Source organism: Gallinula chloropus, assembly GCF_964237585.1.
Source record: "Gallinula chloropus genome assembly, chromosome: Z".
In the NCBI taxonomy this organism is placed as follows: Eukaryota; Metazoa; Chordata; class Aves; order Gruiformes; family Rallidae; genus Gallinula; species Gallinula chloropus.
Window position 1 is genome coordinate 50,332,813 of NC_140089.1, and position 17,151 is coordinate 50,349,963.

General features: G+C 46.6%; 1 protein-coding gene across 1 annotated transcript; it reads right to left on the reverse strand.

Moving 5' to 3' along the window:
• Nucleotides 1-459: 459 nt before the first annotated feature.
• Nucleotides 460-15,880, reverse strand: RGMB (repulsive guidance molecule BMP co-receptor b; the record flags this gene model as incomplete). The annotated part of the gene is made up of 3 exons (XM_084278790.1): nucleotides 15,745-15,880; nucleotides 12,781-13,292; nucleotides 460-1,128 (listed from the first exon to the last, which is right to left on the reverse strand). Exons 1-3 carry the CDS (start codon nucleotides 15,863-15,865, stop codon nucleotides 460-462), a joined length of 1,302 nt encoding a protein of 433 aa, XP_084134916.1. The 5' UTR covers nucleotides 15,866-15,880.
• Nucleotides 15,881-17,151: the final 1,271 nt, after the last annotated feature.

The window sequence follows — 17,151 nt, forward strand, 5'->3', positions numbered from 1 at the left end:
TTGTTTCAGGGACAGAATTCAATTAATGATTTTAACTAGTGAATCTGTGAACTCACCAGTGTCATTACAGGACCCTGCAGCCTCTGACGTAGAAGAAAATATAAAAGAAAACCATAAATTAATCCCGTTTAAAAAATGTGTTAAACCAAGTAGTACTTAAGAGGAAGAATTGTATGCATATTTTTATATGTATAATACATACTCTGATACACACATAAATATTTAATATATAAAAAATAAAGTGCTTTCTATCAGGCCCCAATGCTGGGACATTATAAAACAATTCAACAACTGCAAAGCAAATACATCACACATTAAAATTTAACACAATATGTACAATCTGGTGGGTGTCCCAAGACACAGCGTCCCGTCATATACATGATATATACATATATACTCATTTATTCAATATATTATGACAATATATACTACAAAGCTTTGTTATAGACAAAAACCACCCTACAAAAACAAAACAAGGTTCAAGCACACGAGTCCAAAACCCACAAAGAATTTTCCACTCTTGTCCACGCTACCACCTTTACTACTGGGGAAGATGTGCCAGCGCTCTTTTCTGGGGTGCAGCGCCTCTACGTCCTGCAAGGCGCTGTGCGCAGCAGCTGTGAAGTTAGCATCACCAGTGGTGAGCAGGTCAAACACACACGAGTAGAAATAGATGTCCTTCACCAGCATTTTCTCATGGCACTTGGCGGTGGCAGCATCCAGCGTGTACGCCGACGGCGGGTGAGCGGCACCGTCTCGAGGGCGTAACTGCCCTACCGCAGGCAGCGCCAGGTGGCCAGTGCCATCGATGCGCTCACTGGCAGGGCAGCCATTCACGCAGAGCTGCAGGTCCTGGCTCTCCTCATGGGCCACCGCCAGCTCCTGCGGCATGCGGATCGCCAGCGTTAGGTAGTACCCCAGCTGGCGCACGTACACCGTGGTGCCGATGTGCCGCGCGTGCATCTCCACGTACCTGCCCGTGACCTTCTCCACAATGCGCAAGCTCTGGGCGTTCCCGTCACCTCCACTGGTGGTGCCATCAACAAAAGCCGCAGGCAAGTCATCAGTCACCGCCTGGTACACCTTCTGATCTGTGCAATCTTGGTACGATTTAAAGATAATAGTTATCTAGGGTGGTGAGGGAGGGGGAAAAAATAAAGCAAAGTTAGTGGAAAACAATGTCACTGTTCTGCATCATTTCCATTTTGCAGCTGAACATACTTGTGACTGCCCATCAGCTCAGAGCTTGGCAGCTGTCCCCATCTCATGACTAAAACACAACAGTCCGTACACATGCTTAAAGCAGTATTTTACCAGATGGCAATTATTAAATCTGCTCTTAGGTTAGTCTGGCAGCAAGACTATTAGCATGTAGCAACAGCCATAACATCAGGAAAAGCAAAGACATGGACTCTTAACACTTTGGAATGCATCCTGCAGTCACAGAGAAGAGTAAGTGCCAAGTAATTCCCACAATTCTGGCCACTACGGCAAAACCAGAGCGAGAGGGTATAAAATCACAGCACAAGAGAACTCAGCTTCCCTCACTCATGATGTTCTCACCACTCCTTTTACAATGACCGCAGGAACCTTGTCGGGCTACTACACACTTGCTGGATGTGGTGCCAGGATTAGCTGTGTGAGGCTACATTGAAAGCACTGATGCATTTAGTGGTTTATCAGCCATCAACACAACACACTGTGAGATGAGATAGACATGACCTGGAAAAACCATCAGTCAAGTAACTGGCTTAGGGCTCCTGGATCAGTTAGCCCTAGGAACTGAGAGATTTAATACTTCCACTCCATTGTTCTTAGAAAATGTGCCCATTGAGAGGCAAGACCTAAAGACACTCAAAGACATGCCTTTGAACAGTGACTTCCAACACAGAAACCATGAGCTTTATGCAATCATTCTTTTAACACTATGATGAGCCTTTTAAAGCTTTACTTATTTGAATAAGCCACAACAGAAAGAGTTGGTCCTCCAGTCTTACTTGACGGGAATAATTAGGCTACTGGCAGAACAAGTTTGGGGTGCTTAGTGGCTTTTTCTGAAATAAAAAGTAGAATGAGGAATCCCACACAAATATTAGAAACGGGTACGTTACTACTTTTACAGCTGAGAGAGAAGTGACTTCTTCAACAGGTCAAAAGGAATTCTGCACCAGGAACAGGTATTTTAATCATTATTTTCATCACTGATTGTTTACATCAAAATTGCTTTCAGTTTGCTACAAGATTTGGAGTACTCCAAAACATATTAGGATGCATTTTCAATCTAACATTACACTCTACCATTAAGCCCTACTCTATAGCAAACTCACATTTTAATTCTGGTTAACCAGCACATTTCTACACAACAGCTTTATGTTCCTGTCCCTCTGCTCCGAAGCAAATCAATCCAAATAAAATCTCCACCTTCGTTAGCCTCAACTCTCCATATCAGCTGCATAATACAAGTCTTCCCTTCTCCTTCCTTCCTTCCCCTGCAGCCATTTCTCATTTGATCTATGCAGATATACCCTTGACAGCATTACATAAGTTTTTGATTTTCAGTTTGTCACAGCTGATGTTCAGTCTTTCAGTCTCTCTCACACAGACTATTTTGATTTTGTGTTTCCACTGGAACTATCTGTCTGGAATTTTCCAATGCTTTTCTTTGCATTAATCAGTTACACAGCTAGCTTAAGACCATGTGTTGTCAAACAATTTCGTAAACTGACATCTTTGGGGCACAGCTGGGCTTGAATGCCTAGGCCCAAAATTCAGAACATGCACACATATCCTTGTTGCTGTGAAGACCACCTCATGAGTATGCACTGTGAAGTAAGATCAGCAACCCAGAGATGAGAAACCTGAGATCTGTCAAGTGATTAGTGTTTCTGCATATAATCCAGAGCCTCGTGCAATAAATCATCTTATAAATTACATAACAGTTTCAATAAAACAGACTTCTGTCTCAGCCTGATCAGACAAAGAAGCATTCCTACTTCCTTGAGCACACTTGTGTGGCTCTGCAATGGAAGAATGCTTTACATTTCAGCAGAAGTAAAGCTCTAACACTTCTCAGCATCAGAACAAGTCTGTAGTCAAATACAGTTAACGGTTCTAATGACACACCAAACTGGCTACTTGATAAAACAGTTAAGCAATGCAAAACTTATCCGCCAGCAGCCACCAAACTATTCTCTCCAAAGCTCCCTTCTCTGTAAGAATTAAATGTACACAATTTCAGAGACAAGAGAACAGAAGCAATCACCCTATGGAAAGGTCAGTTCAGCCCCCAAATAAGGGCTGAACAACTCATGAGTGAACGAAGGCAAGGATGCTCCAAAAAGGGAACCAACAGAGAGCATGAAGACTTTCCCAGGATACAATCAGAGAACTGCCTTGGTTGAAAGGGATCCTTGGTTGGAAGGGATCCTACTCACTGCAGCTCAGGACATGAAGTTTAGATACTGTGTTTTCTATCACATAACATCCATCTAATCCACAGGCCAGCTCAGTAAGACCAGAACTCTGTAAGGTCCTTCCATTATCACCCACTCCAACCTCAATCTCATGCTCGGGTATTTGAGGGATACTCATGAACTTGTTGCAAAAGGGGATGAAGCAAATTTCACCAAAGAGCTTTGTAAGTTCTCAAGATAACAAAAAGCATTGAGTGTAAAAGGTTATTACAAACAAATTTAACATGTCTTATGTAAGTACAAGCACTATAATACTTTATACACTCCAGCTGGGTTATAAGAACACCCTCACAAAGCTGCTCATGTTGTCACTGCTTGTAGACTAGAAACTAGCTGCCATTTCTAAACCTAAGACATAAAAAAATCCTAATGCCAGAAGAAAGTTATTGTGAAGGAGCTTATCTCCAGATAAAACATACAAACATCAGTGATACTAATGTTGCTAAAGCCAAAAAGAAATCCCTCATATTCAAGCTACACTTGAAGTATTTTACTTTGGATGACTTCATCCCACTCCTATTGATGCAGGTAAAATCATCTGAGTGTCATAACTGCTGAAATTCCAAGCACATGCAAAGCCTGTCAAGAACGGTGGTACAGAGATGCCGAAGTGCATTTTCCGTAAGACCACGTATTGGCAGAAGGTGGCTGGCTTGTACGCCTGAAACAAAAGCACCTCTGACAACTCTTGAGTTCTTCAGTACTCCTCACTAGTGTGATAATGCAATTACAGTGCTGTACCTCTGACCACATGTCCTAATTTCAGTATGCATTTCATAGAACCATAAAATAATGTAAGTTGGAACAGACCTGTGAGTCAAACCATTGACCTGATGCTACTAAGTCCACCTCTAAACCACATCTGCAAGCACCATGTCTAAATGTAATGTGAATACCCCTAGGGACAGTGCCTCAGCCACTTCCCTGGGCACCCTGTTCCAGTGCTTGGTAAGAATTTTTTTCTACTATCCCATCTAAACCCCCCCCTAGTACAACTTAAAGCTGTTTCTATCTTCTTGTCCTATCACTTCTTATTTGGGAGAAGAGACTGACATCCACCTCATTACCAACTCCTTCCCAGTAGCAGCTCTTAGAGTCATAAGGTCTCCCCTCAAGCCTCCTCTTCTCCAGACTAAACAACTACAGTTCCCTAGGTCGCTCCTCATAAGATTTGTGCTCTAGACCCTTCACCAGCTTCATTGCCCTTCTCTGGAGACACTGTAGCATCTCAGTGTCTTTCTTGGAGTGAGTGGCCCAAAGCAGGTGCAGCCTCACCAGCACTGAGTACAGAGTGACAACCACTTCCCTAGTCCTGCTGGCCAGGCTGTTTCTGACATCAGCCAGGCCACCGTGGCCACCTGGGCACACCGCTGGCTTTAAGATTTCCTTCCTGAACAATGTCCAGCCTTCTCGGACTCTTCCCTCCTTCAAGCCTTCCTCCTCAGGAGCTCTGTCAACCAGGCCCTTAAACAGGCCAAAGTCTGCCTTCTGGAAGTTGAAGGCAGCAGATCTGCTGACCCTCTTCCTTACTTCTCCAATAATAAAAAATCCCACCTCTATACCAAAGACAGCCTTGATGCATTTTATAAACCACAAGTCTTCTGTTCACAATCAAAACGTCCAAGTGGAGCACTCTACCTACACAGGTCACTCACCAGCTGTGTCAGGAAGTTATCTTCCACACACTCCAGGAACCTCCTAGATTGTTTCCTCTCCACTGTATTGTATTGCCAGCAGATACCTGGAAAGTTGAAGCCCTCCCATGTGAGCAAGGCCTAGCAATTCTGAGACTTCTCCCACCTGCTTATATTTCTCCTGCCCCTTCATCTTGGTTGGGTGGTCTCTAACAGACACCCACCATGGTATGTGCCTTGCTGGCCTTTCCTTACCCCTAGACTTAAACACTCAACCTTTTTACCACCATTGTCAAACTGTAACCAGCCAAAAAGCTTTCAGCTGGACTACTGATCCTGCCACCATTTTTGGGGGAGAAGCCCTTACTTCCTGTGCAACTGTTGTCAGGTGCTTCTGTGATTTCCAACACAACAATTACCCTTGTGCCTTTGCTGCTGGGTGGGTCTCCATCCCCTACCCCACTGTGATGGCCTGGTTTTAAACTTTTCCCCTTTCAAATCTAATCTGGACTTCTTTCCACGAGCCCTGCTAACTCTTGTGCAAAGATCTTCTCCCCACTTTGAGAAAGATGTAGCCCACCTGTCACCAGAATGCCTGGTGTCATGTAGACTGACCTGTGTGATAAGAAACCTTAAAATTCTGCTGGTGACACCAGTCAAGGAGCCAGATGTGGATCAGCTGGGTCTTCCTGTTTCTTCCAACACCATTCCCTGCAACTGAAAGGATACAGGAAAAAACTACTTGTGCTTCTGATTGCTTAACAAGTCCTCCCAAGACCCTGAAGTCTCTTTTGATCACCGCTGGTCTTCTTATTGCAACTTGCATCACTGCCTACATGATAAAGCCATAATATATAACAATACAAGGGCCATACCAGGGTTGGAAGTCTCTTCATATCTTTGACCCTGCCTAGCTCTCTCACAAAAGCAAGACACAAATCCAACTCCTGTCTTTAGAAATGTAATTTCATACATTCAAGTCTTCCACACCTGCTACAGGCAAAATGAATGATGAAAGGAGTTCAGACAAAACCCAGATGTGTGAGACTTCATCCAGATGTTAAACACCACCGATATGATGGATGACATGCACGAAGGTGACACTACTAACTGAACAGGCAGCAACTCTGGAAAAATCTGAAGGTTGTTGTTCTTTTGTGTTTTGTGGGGTTTTTTTCCTGTTTAACATAGGATAAATGTCTCCTGTCCTTTTATGGACAGATTTTGACCTTGCCTAGTTTTACACCTAATTTTACCACAGTAGTCCCCAAGTGCATTTTCTTCCCCAGACATTTGTCATGACTGGGTTGTACTTTGACACCAGGGCTTGTATCACGACACAATCATGCAAAACCTACCTCAATACTGCTGAAAACCCAAGGTGATACTAAGATTCACAGACCCACCCCATCCTGCTACTCCAAGCACAGGTGGTCACGACACGTCTTAGGAAGCTTGCAGTCAACATTCAGGTATATAACAAGGCAAGCTAGCCAGAGAGGTAGGGAACACTGATTACATTATGCAACTATTTAATAACTGAATACCTGGCCAGTGGAATATGCATATTGAAAGAGCACCCCTGCAATGTTTTATGATGTTACATTTTGCTAGAGTATTTCTCCTAACAGAGCAACAGGGAAGCAGATGAGACCCCACAGTGGATCTAGTGGCATGTCCATTAGTCTGCATAAAGTGCAGTAGGTCAGGCAGACTGCTGAGATGGCACTGAGATGCAGCTGAAGAAACACCTTGCTATTCATGCTTCTCAGCTTTATCTTCACCATCACTCTGTATAACCTACCTCATGCCCAGCATCACGAGAAAACATCCAGATGCTCTCCTTATGCACCATTTCAGTCTATGGGAAAAGACAAGGAAGGATGTTTAAAGAAAAAACACAGCCCTGATGACTGACTAATGATTTCATCAAGCACTGGAGAACAAGTAGGAGATATTTCAGCAGGAGTTTTTATGATGCTAGACCAATGGTCTTTCAAATATCCGTGGGAAGCCTGCAAAGGAGTGAACAACCGATCTGTGAATGGCAGCTATTAAAGTTCATAAGAAAACTGCATGGCACACATGACTGTTCTGGTTTTTGGATGGGATGGAGCTAATTCTCACAAGAAGTTGGGAGGGGACCCAGTCAGAACCGGTAACCCTGAATAGCCAAATGGTAGTCAAAGGAGTACCATACAGTATGACATCATGCTTAATATATACAGGGAGCTGGCAGGGGAGGAGGTGCTGCTGGGAGTTGTGTCAAGTGACCAAAAGGAACTGTGTATCATCTGCTTTGTATATTCTGACTTATGTTGTTATTTTCCTCTTCCTTTATTGTCCTAAGAAACTATCCTTATTCCAACTCATGATATTTACCTTTTTCTTCTGATTCTCTTTCCCTTTCCACTGGGGGATAGGAGGGTGGACTGGTGGTGTTGTGAGCAAGCAGCTGAGTGGTGCTTAGCTGATGGCTGGAGCTGAACCACAACAATATTTCTAAATGGATCTTGCACTGACACCCAGAAGTTTTTAGATTTCATACATACATATAGGAAAATTTAAACCTGAATGCATTAAATTAACTTTCCAATCACCTACTGAAAATGTCACAGCTTCCCTTTCCAAAAGCCTGCAACAGCATGTGAGTTTCATCTCAGAAAACAAGCACCACTTGTCACTCACTGAAAAATGGCCTGTGCCAAAGGGTGGAAGTAGAGAGATTTAAGGAAAGTCACAAGGGCTCACTGTAAAGTTTTTACTCAATAGCCTCATATGAGAGGCTAGTTCCTTGTCATATGCATAGCAAGTCCTTTGGGATGAAGCAAAACTAAAAGGTATGTTACACCTTACAAATGGTAATGGCTGTTAAGCCCATCAGACAGCCTAAGCATCACTCAAAGCAGGATTTCTTCACCTTTCTCTCCAGTGTTTGCTGAAGTCGATGTAGCTCAAAGACACCAGCAAGAGGTTTATGTACAAAACCCCCTTTGCTTCCTCCATGCATATTGGTGATAGTGGAGGAATTTTAAGGGCAAACTGTTCAGGGGAGATTTAAGGACTACTTCAGTGATGCTGTCCCAACTTCTTGGAAGCAACCACTGCTGGGAGTGTTGGAAAATTAAATACAGCCTGCCATACTTCAGCCTGCTTTTGTACCACCACAAGACATTTTTCCATGATACGTTCAAATTTTCTGACAGAGGACAAAATGGGAGGGAAAGGAGTGTGGATTCCATGTACAACACAAAGAGGAAGTCAACCTAAAATCACGACAGTTCAGCATTAGATGATTTCCAAAAGAAAATCCAAGATCACTCAAAAGCACTTCTTGAATGTGGTTATGCAAGGAGGACACTGGTCATAAATCACTACTACTCATGAATTTAAAAAATACCCAGAAGATAACTGTAGGTAAGCATCCCTAATCAATGGTAACGGTAGCTGAAACAATCCACCTCCTTATTTCAGGAGGACAACCCAAGAAGAAAGGTTCTCCTCACTACACTGGTACTATAAAGCTTAGATGGCATCAAATGGAAAAGTAAACCCTGTTTAAGTGCATAACATAAACATTTAACCCCCATTACCACATCTGAGAAAACACCTGCAACTTCAAGTTAACTTATTCTCTGTTACACTGCCCCTAGGAGCCTTCTAGAAGCTTTAAAGACATTCAGGTAAGTGCTGCTGAGTGAATATGTAATGCATATCCTTTCCACTCCACCTCCCAAAGGCAGGTATTAAGGCACTAAAATGTCTGATAACAGTTGCCCAGTAGCCCCACAAATGTCCAGATGAGACGACACTTACACTTGAAAAACTGCCACACCTTGTCCCACAAACCCAGCCTCAGTAAGGCCTGGCTGTCTTGAATAGTAGGAATTGTTTATCTTCACACCAGCTAAGCTCAGGAAGTTTGCAGACAACACAAAGCCGAGTGGGAATGTTGATCTGGATGAGGGTAGAAAGGCACCACGGAGGAATATGCACAGGCTGGACCGACAGGCTTAGGCCAACTATAAAGGTTCAACAAGGCCAGGTCCTGCACTTGGGTAGCAACAATCTTATTGTTGTAGGTCTGTGTGGCAAGGTCTTGGTGGAGGCAGGGAGCTGCAGGGGCGGCTTCTGAGAGAAGTATCTAGAAGCCTTCTCTAGGCCCACAGTAAACACCGCCTAGGATTAAGGTCACTCGCCACTGACCAAGGCTGGGCCAAGAAGCAACCGTGGAAGCACCTCTGTGATAACGTATTTAAGAAGAAAACCCCACAAACAGCCACTTTTTGCTGCCAGAGAAGGGAGCAAAAAGATGTAAGAAACTCTGCAGACACCAAGGTCAGGACGAAGGAGGGGAAGGAGACGCTCCAGGCGCCAGAAGAGATTCTCCTGCAATCCATGCAGAAGACCATGGTGAAGCAGGTTATCCCCCCTGCAGCCCATGGAAGATGCTGGGGAGCAGAGATCCCCCCTGCAGCCCATGGAGGACCCCATGCTAGAGCAGGTGGAGACATATGGAAGACACTGTGACCCTCAATGGAGGAAGCTCCTGGCAGGACCTGCAGCCTGTGGAGAGAGAGGCCCACACCAGAGCAGACTTGTGTCTCCAAGACGGACCAGGCTGGAGCAGTCTGGGACTGAAAGACTGCACCCCATGGGAGGGACCCACACTGGGCAGTTGGTAAAGAGCTGAAGCCCCGTGGGAAGGCACTCACAGTGGAGAAGTTCATGGAGGACTGTCTCCCATAGGTGGGACCCCATGCTGGAGCAGGGGAAGAGTGTGAGGAATCCCACCACTCCACACTAAGAAGGAAAACAACTCATGAGGAACAGACTGAAACCTCAAAACCAGCCTCTTCCCCCGCTACTCCCACTACACCAAGGGGAGAGGAAGAGAGAAAAATCATTAATAAAATTGAGCCTGAGTGTTTTAAGATTTGGTTTTATGTATTATTTTCAGAGTCTCTGTGTGTGTGTGTGCGTAAAAAATACATGTTTTTTAATTCCATGGTGAATCTCTTTTGCCCACAACATTCATCGCTGAATACTCCTAAGCCTCTCAATAGATATTTTTCTCCCCTATCCAGCTGAAACAGGGAGTCATAGGTGACTTTGGGGGGCATCTGGCCTCCAGCCAGGGTTACACTACCACACCCATGCCATAGGCTTAGGGAAGAGTCACTGGAAAGCTGCCTGGTGGAAAAGGAGCTGGTCAACAGACAGCTGAACCCAAGCCAGCAGTGTGCCCAGGTGGCCAAGGTGGCCTGGGTGATGTCAGAAACAGCCTGGCCAGCTGGACTAGGGAAGTGGTTGTCACTCTGTACTCAGTGCTGGTGAGGCTGCACCTCAAGTACTGTGTTCTGCTTTGGGCCACTCACTCCAAGAAAGACACTGAGATGCTGCAGTGTCTCCAGAGAAGGGCAATGAAGCTGGTGAAGGGTCTAGAGCACAAATCTTATGAGGAGCAACTTAGGGAGCTGTAGTTGTTTAGTCTGAAGAAGATGAGGCTTGAAGGGACATGACTCTTTAGAGTCTCTAGTACTAATTACTCCAGGGAGACTAAGTACACAGTGTTCAGTCTGCAACAACTTCCTGCAAAAATAGAAAACAGGCTGCAAAAGACATACATAAAATTTTGACTCTGGGAAAAGAACACTTATACCCAGTGTTCCCCTACACTGCTAATACAATCAATTCCCATGTTCAAAGCTTTATGCCCAGGAAATCCTCCACAGTACATTTTTGTGGTTTTTTCCTTCAATGACCTTCCATCCACTGTCTCACACTCAAGCTATTCACTATGAAGTAAACAAAAAGGAAAATCTCTTATTTCCAATTACTGCAAAGATGAAGGAAATTTTCTATAGACAAGCAGAAGCATCTCTGACTCGTTTGCTAATTATGAACTACACTAGTGATATCCAGAACTCCTGTCACAGCCATGAAAGCCAAGAAAGACTTGGTATCCCTCCAAACAAAGCACGCAATTAAAAATCAATCCCAAACCAGCTCCCAAGACAGGGGAAATCTGTGTCTATAGCTGGAGAAAAAAATCAGACCTAAAGTTGCCAGTGATCTACCCAAAATTCATACAGGATGTCTGTCAGAAAGGAGATTGAACTCAGTTTCCCATCTACTTGATGATCCTTCATATTCCAACTGAAAGGCTGTAAGGTCCTACGCCAACGGGCATCAGTTAAGCTCAAAGACTGGAGTTGCAGGTTTCAGCTAGACTAACACACATGTATCTTTGTTCACTGTGGAGAAGAAACAGATGTTGCTACTATGGGCATTGCAGATATGCAGAACACCTACAAACAAATTGCCAAAAGCATTCTGTGAATAAATACAACTCCCATAAGAGGATGTATCCCTCCAATTAATAAATCAAAGGAAGAGTTTTCCTGCTTTTCACACCTTCCTGCCAGGTGCACAGTATGGGAAGGAGGACAAGGAAACATACTTTATGAAAACAAAAAAGACATTCTTTTACTGGATAGCTTTCAGGCTGCTGGGGTTACTGAAGTCCCAGAGGTCTTGGAGAGAGAAGACAACTCTCTCACAGAAGACTGATTTTCACTTAATAACATTACCCCACAGACATCTCCATGGAAGATGTGCAGTCTCTAACGTACTGTGACCAGCACCCACTGGCTTCTGACCCCAGTAATGATAACCACCTACTTCCAAGTTTAATAAAACAGTGAATGATGGTCTTGAAACTGTGTACATGTAGCCTGACAAACCCTGACAATGTAAGAATTACAATAGCACAGTTTTAAAAGATCATCTCATTACAAAAAGGGAACAAGACACGTCACAGCATCAGTTTCAATAGTATGTTCAATTTATTTATTTTATTGATAGAAAGATGACCCCAAAAATTCAGAGCATTTTTCACCCCTAGTTCCAGAGGTAAATCTGAGAACACTTCAACCAGGTTCACGCTTATACTCACTTATTTTCTTTCTAAAGACAGACTTCCTATCTGCCTTCAGCAGAAAGAGACAAATACTTTTCTTCTGGTAAGGTAACAGCACAAGTTCCTAGTATAAGTATTCCTTCCACCTGAAGTGGCTGAGAGAACAGCAGTAACTGCTACACTTCTTAGCTGTTAAGGACTTACTCTGCTGTCTCGGCCTGTTAAGTCTGTTTGCATGCACAGTGCTGTCCTGGTTTCAGCTAGGATAATTTTCTCTCTAGCAGCTGGTGTAAAGGTGTTTGGGAGTTAGGGTAAGAGCAGTGCTGACAACACCGTGATGGTTTTAGTTGTTGCCAGGCAGTCAAGGACTCTTCAGTTGTTCATATGGCCCCGCTAACAAGAAGGCTGGGGGCACCCAGGAAGCTGGGAGAGGACACAGCCAGAAGAGGTGACCCCAACTGGCCAAAGAGGGTATCCCATACCAACTGCATCACGCTCAGCATAAAGGGGAACCTGAGGGGGGAGGAGCATGTGGCTCCAGGATATGCAGTTTTTGGCAACGGTCCAGCTCTGGGATGGCTCTGAGATGTAGACCCCAAGCTGTGTGGTTCAGTGAGAACTATCCTTATCCCAACTCAGGTCTGCTGCCTTTCCCCCTACCCCCCCCTCCCCTACCCCCAGAGTGAGCAGCTGCATGGTGCTCAGCTGCCAGCTGGGGGCAGAACCACAACAAGTGCTTAAGAACGCATACCTTATTTGTAGCAGTAGCACTGGATCCTGGGACCACAGGCACATTGGTCACTTGCACTGATAAGTAGTTATTGTCTATGAGGGGCCAGGCACCTTCCACTTTGCACGTCTGGAAGTGATCCTTAAAAGTCCTTAGATGAGGATCACCAAACAAGCCACAAAACAGGTACGTAGGAGGAGCAGTCTTCTCCCCTCCGTGATATTCCTTGGGTTCTGTGTAGCCACTGTAATTGCAGGGATCACGGGTCACTTCAGGGTTGGTGGAAGATGTGGGTCCATCTTTGGAACAGTTCCTCTGGCTCATGAGGTCGCTGATCCCAAGCACTGCAGAGTGGTAGACCAGGTTTCCACGGCATACTTTAGAGTTGCGATAGGTACAAGCAGAGTAGGCTCGCAGGGCCTTGCAGAACTCCCAATCAAAGCCCTCCAGAGCAGAGTTTAGATGTGAAGTTAAAGACACAAAATCAGTGGTGCACTTCTGGATTTGACACGGTGTTTGCAGCTGGCAATCACCTAAGCACAAAACAGATCCAGAGAGAAATCATGTAAAACCTCTCAGCTTGCAATATCCCCTTCCACACCCACAACTACTGCAGGAAATAATGTAGAGACGATGCTCACCCGTTGCAGAAACACAACATAACAGAGCAAAAGGGGTTAAGAAGCAGAAATGTATCACACCAGACCATCTCAAAGGCTCAGATGACCCATGCATGACTTAATCCATTACTTCATATTGTCTAGATAGAAATTAAGAGCACCAATTCCTGCCAAGAATGAGCCCAGCATTTCTTACAGAATTGCATCACCAACTTCACAAGTGACACTAAGTTAATCACTTAGAATAAGCAAGCCTACATTTAGTCCTTCAGTACTTTAACCAAGCTATTCAAATTTTTAACAGAATCCTGCCCCTCAGAAGGATGTAGTAAAGACGGCAAGCAATAGTGTCTGTTTAGAGAAAACCAGACTGAATAAAGCAGAAACCAAAGTTTCTATTCTAGAAAGCAGAATGGGGAAAGGAGGGTGGGGAAGTGGGCCAGCCATAAATTCAGTTTGCTTGATTTCCCTGGCATTGCCATAGCTAAAACTTCACTGCTTGCTCTCTGGGACTAAGGAGTGGCAAAGCCCATAGCTGTCTTAAGTGCAAGCTGCCAGGTAAGGAATCCAATACTGCAATAGCAGTACCCCTTAAGAGTGTAATTCAGTAATAAAACAAGGGGAAAAGAAACTCTCTCCCCATGAAAACCTTAAGCATGACAGGTACACAGTTCAGTTTACATTAGCAAAAATGAGTTGGGCCTCATCTAGTCACCTGATCTCCACAAATAAAGCATAACTACCATCCCAGCAAAGCATATTTTTGGAGTCTTGGAGTACTCTTCTCCACAGCTTTCACTGTCATGATAGGAAATCCTTCTAGATTGTCATGGCAGTTAACAATGATCTTCTGCAGATAACTTTTACACAAGGATTCATGAAGACTAGAAATTAACAAGATTTCATACTGCAGTAAAGGAAAGTGACAAATGTTCCACAGGCATTAAAACAAGGAGGGCCCCAGTGAAGGGAAACAGCCAGTTCCCTCCTATCTGAAAACAGCCTTAACAGAAAATGGATGTTCATGAAGAATATGTGCAGCTCTTCATGTGGCAACAATCAAAGCATCCAAAACTACCCACTAAAAATATGCTGTGCTTATTTGTTCATCTTATGAAGTATAAAACTCAGCTGTATATATATTAATCTTAATTTCACACTGTCATAAAGCAGATTTTGAACATCACAAAAATGCTTACAAAGCTACATGGTAGTGAAAAAAACGAAAAATGTTATATACCTAACAGATAGCCTTTGCCTTCCCTCAAACCCCTCTTTAGAAGATCTCCTACTTTTTTTGTGTGTCCTCAAAGTAAAATATGCATGGCTCTAGTCTGATTTTGGCAGTCTAATTAAAATGTTCCTAAAGTCCTGAGGCATGAGGAGCAAAAACAGAGCGAATAGTAATCTAGCAGCACTCCTCATTTTTAAACACAATTGTTTCCTGCAATATATATGATAGGAGGACATTAGCAATTTATCTGCTTGCCATCATTTAGGAGACCCTCCTATGATTTACTCTGAATATCAGAAGCATGAATTTAGAAGGGCAATATGTTTTGCCAGTAACGAATGCAAATCTCCTGGCAAAATCTCTGAGCAGAAGGAAGTCTCTAACCTACAGCTAAGCATGACCACGAATTATATGCTTAAGCAGTAAGTTCCTCACTTGATCTCTGTGCAAGTGACAGGTAGCTTTGCAAAAGCACCCCCTACCCTAATCAAATGACGTGTTTTCAGACAAACAAAAAAGACCTAAGCCAAGCAAAACAGCACAGGAAATGCTGGCTCAGAGCCCGACTTTCTAAGCATCGAAAATTTTCTTCGATTTCCCTTCAGCTGTGGTTTGTGGCAGCATTTTAACCACACATAGACAAGCCCAGGTTAGCAAGTCAGCCATCACGCCACCTAATAAATCCGTCCCTCCCTGCGGCTTTGGGAAGCTCGCCTGCTGCTTTTGTCTGACTGACTGACCAGCAGCAGCTCCGATGGCTGCGGAGATGGAAGCGCTGGCTGCTCCAGCCCACACCTGCAACGCGCAGGCTACTTCACGCGTCCTCCCCGGCTTCCAACGCCGGCTGAAGCCGAAGCAGGCCAGGTCATTCCTCGCGTCACCACCAGGCAGCCCGCGATGCGATGCGGCGCGGCCCGGCCCGGCTCCGCTGGCACCGGCCTCCCTCCCCATCCGCAGGGCGGGCGGGCAAGCCCAGGCACCGCGGGGCCGCGCCACCCCGCTACGCCCCAGCGCGTTAACCCCCTCCCCGTCTTCCAGTCCGCCGTGAGCGGGCCGAAGCTCCGGCTGCACCGCCGAGCCCCAGCTCCGCGCACTGCAGACCCCCCTCGGGCCCCGGCCTCAGCCCGGTACCTGAGCCCAGCAGCAGCCCCAGGGCGGCGAGGAGGCCGAGGACGGCGAGCGACGGGCGGCGCGGCCGGCGGCGGCGCGGCGGCTCAGCCCCGGCGGTGCGGCAAAGCGCGGCTCTCCCCATGCCCGTCCATGCAGGTGGCCGAGCTGGCGGCGGGACGGCGCCGCGGCATGAGGCGGCAGGCAGGCGGGAGACCTTCCCCTCGGTACCTCCTCTCCTGCCTTCAGCGGCGCGATGCCGAGCGGCGGCCGCATGGCCCCGGCGCGGCGGGCACGGGGCGGCGCGGCATGGCGGCAGGGGGAGACAAACACAAAGGGAAGGCGCCCGGCCGCCAGCCGAGGCCGAGAGGGGACGCAGCAGAGAACGGCCGGCTCCCTGCGCCCGCCCCGCCCGGCCTGCCGCCTCCCATTGGCTCCTCTGCCTGTCCGGCAAGCCCGGCGGCATGCGGCGGGCGTGACCCCGCCCCGCGGGGAGGCGGGTGTTTCGGGCGGGAGGGCTGCACCCCGCTCCCCCGGCCCCCCCGAGCCCAGCCAGCTGCCTACATGACGCTTAACGAATACACCGCCCTTCCCTCCGGCCGACGCAGCTTCGGCTGCCTCCTGCCGGCCCCGATGGTGACGTCACTCGGCCGCCCGCTAGCGGCTCCCCAGCACCTCCCCACTCCCGGCACTCGGCGGCGCCTGCGCGTAAGGCGGGAGAAAGGCCCGCAGCGCCAGGCGCTGCCGCCAGAGGCCGCGCGCGGCTGGCCCGGGTCCCTCCCTGTGGCGGCTCCCGGGCGGTACCGGGACGGTGAGATGTAAAAACCAGTTGGGATGTCAAGTGATACCGTATGTTCTCCGAGATCTAACAGAAATCTTCAGAGAAAAACAAACCTGTCGTGCTTCAACCTTTGGCCATGAGCCAGCAGGGTGCCCTGGTGGCTCAGAGTGCCAATGGGATCCTGGGATGTGAAGACTGTGGCCAGCAGGTCACAGGAGGTGATCCTCCCCCTCTCCTCTACCCTGCTCAGGCCCCACCTGGAGTATTGTGTCCAGTACTGAGCTCCTTGGTATAAAAAGGACAGGGATCTCCTGGAGAGAGTCCAGGGAAGGGCTACGAAGATGATGAAGGGCCTGGAGCATCCTCCCCTATGAGGAAAGGCTGAGTGAACTGGGACTGTTCAGCCTTGAGAAAAGTCTGAGAGGGGATCTGATCAATGTTTATAAACATCTCAAGTGTAGGACACAGGGGGAAATGTCCAGCCCCTTTTCAGTGGTCTGTGGGGATAGGACAAGGGGCAATGGCTGCAAGTTGGAGCACAGGAAGTTCCACACCAACGTGCGGAAGAACTTTTTCCCAGTGAGGGTGACAGAGCCCTGGGACAGGCTGCCCAGGGAGGTGGTGGAGTCTCCATCTCTGGAGATATTCAA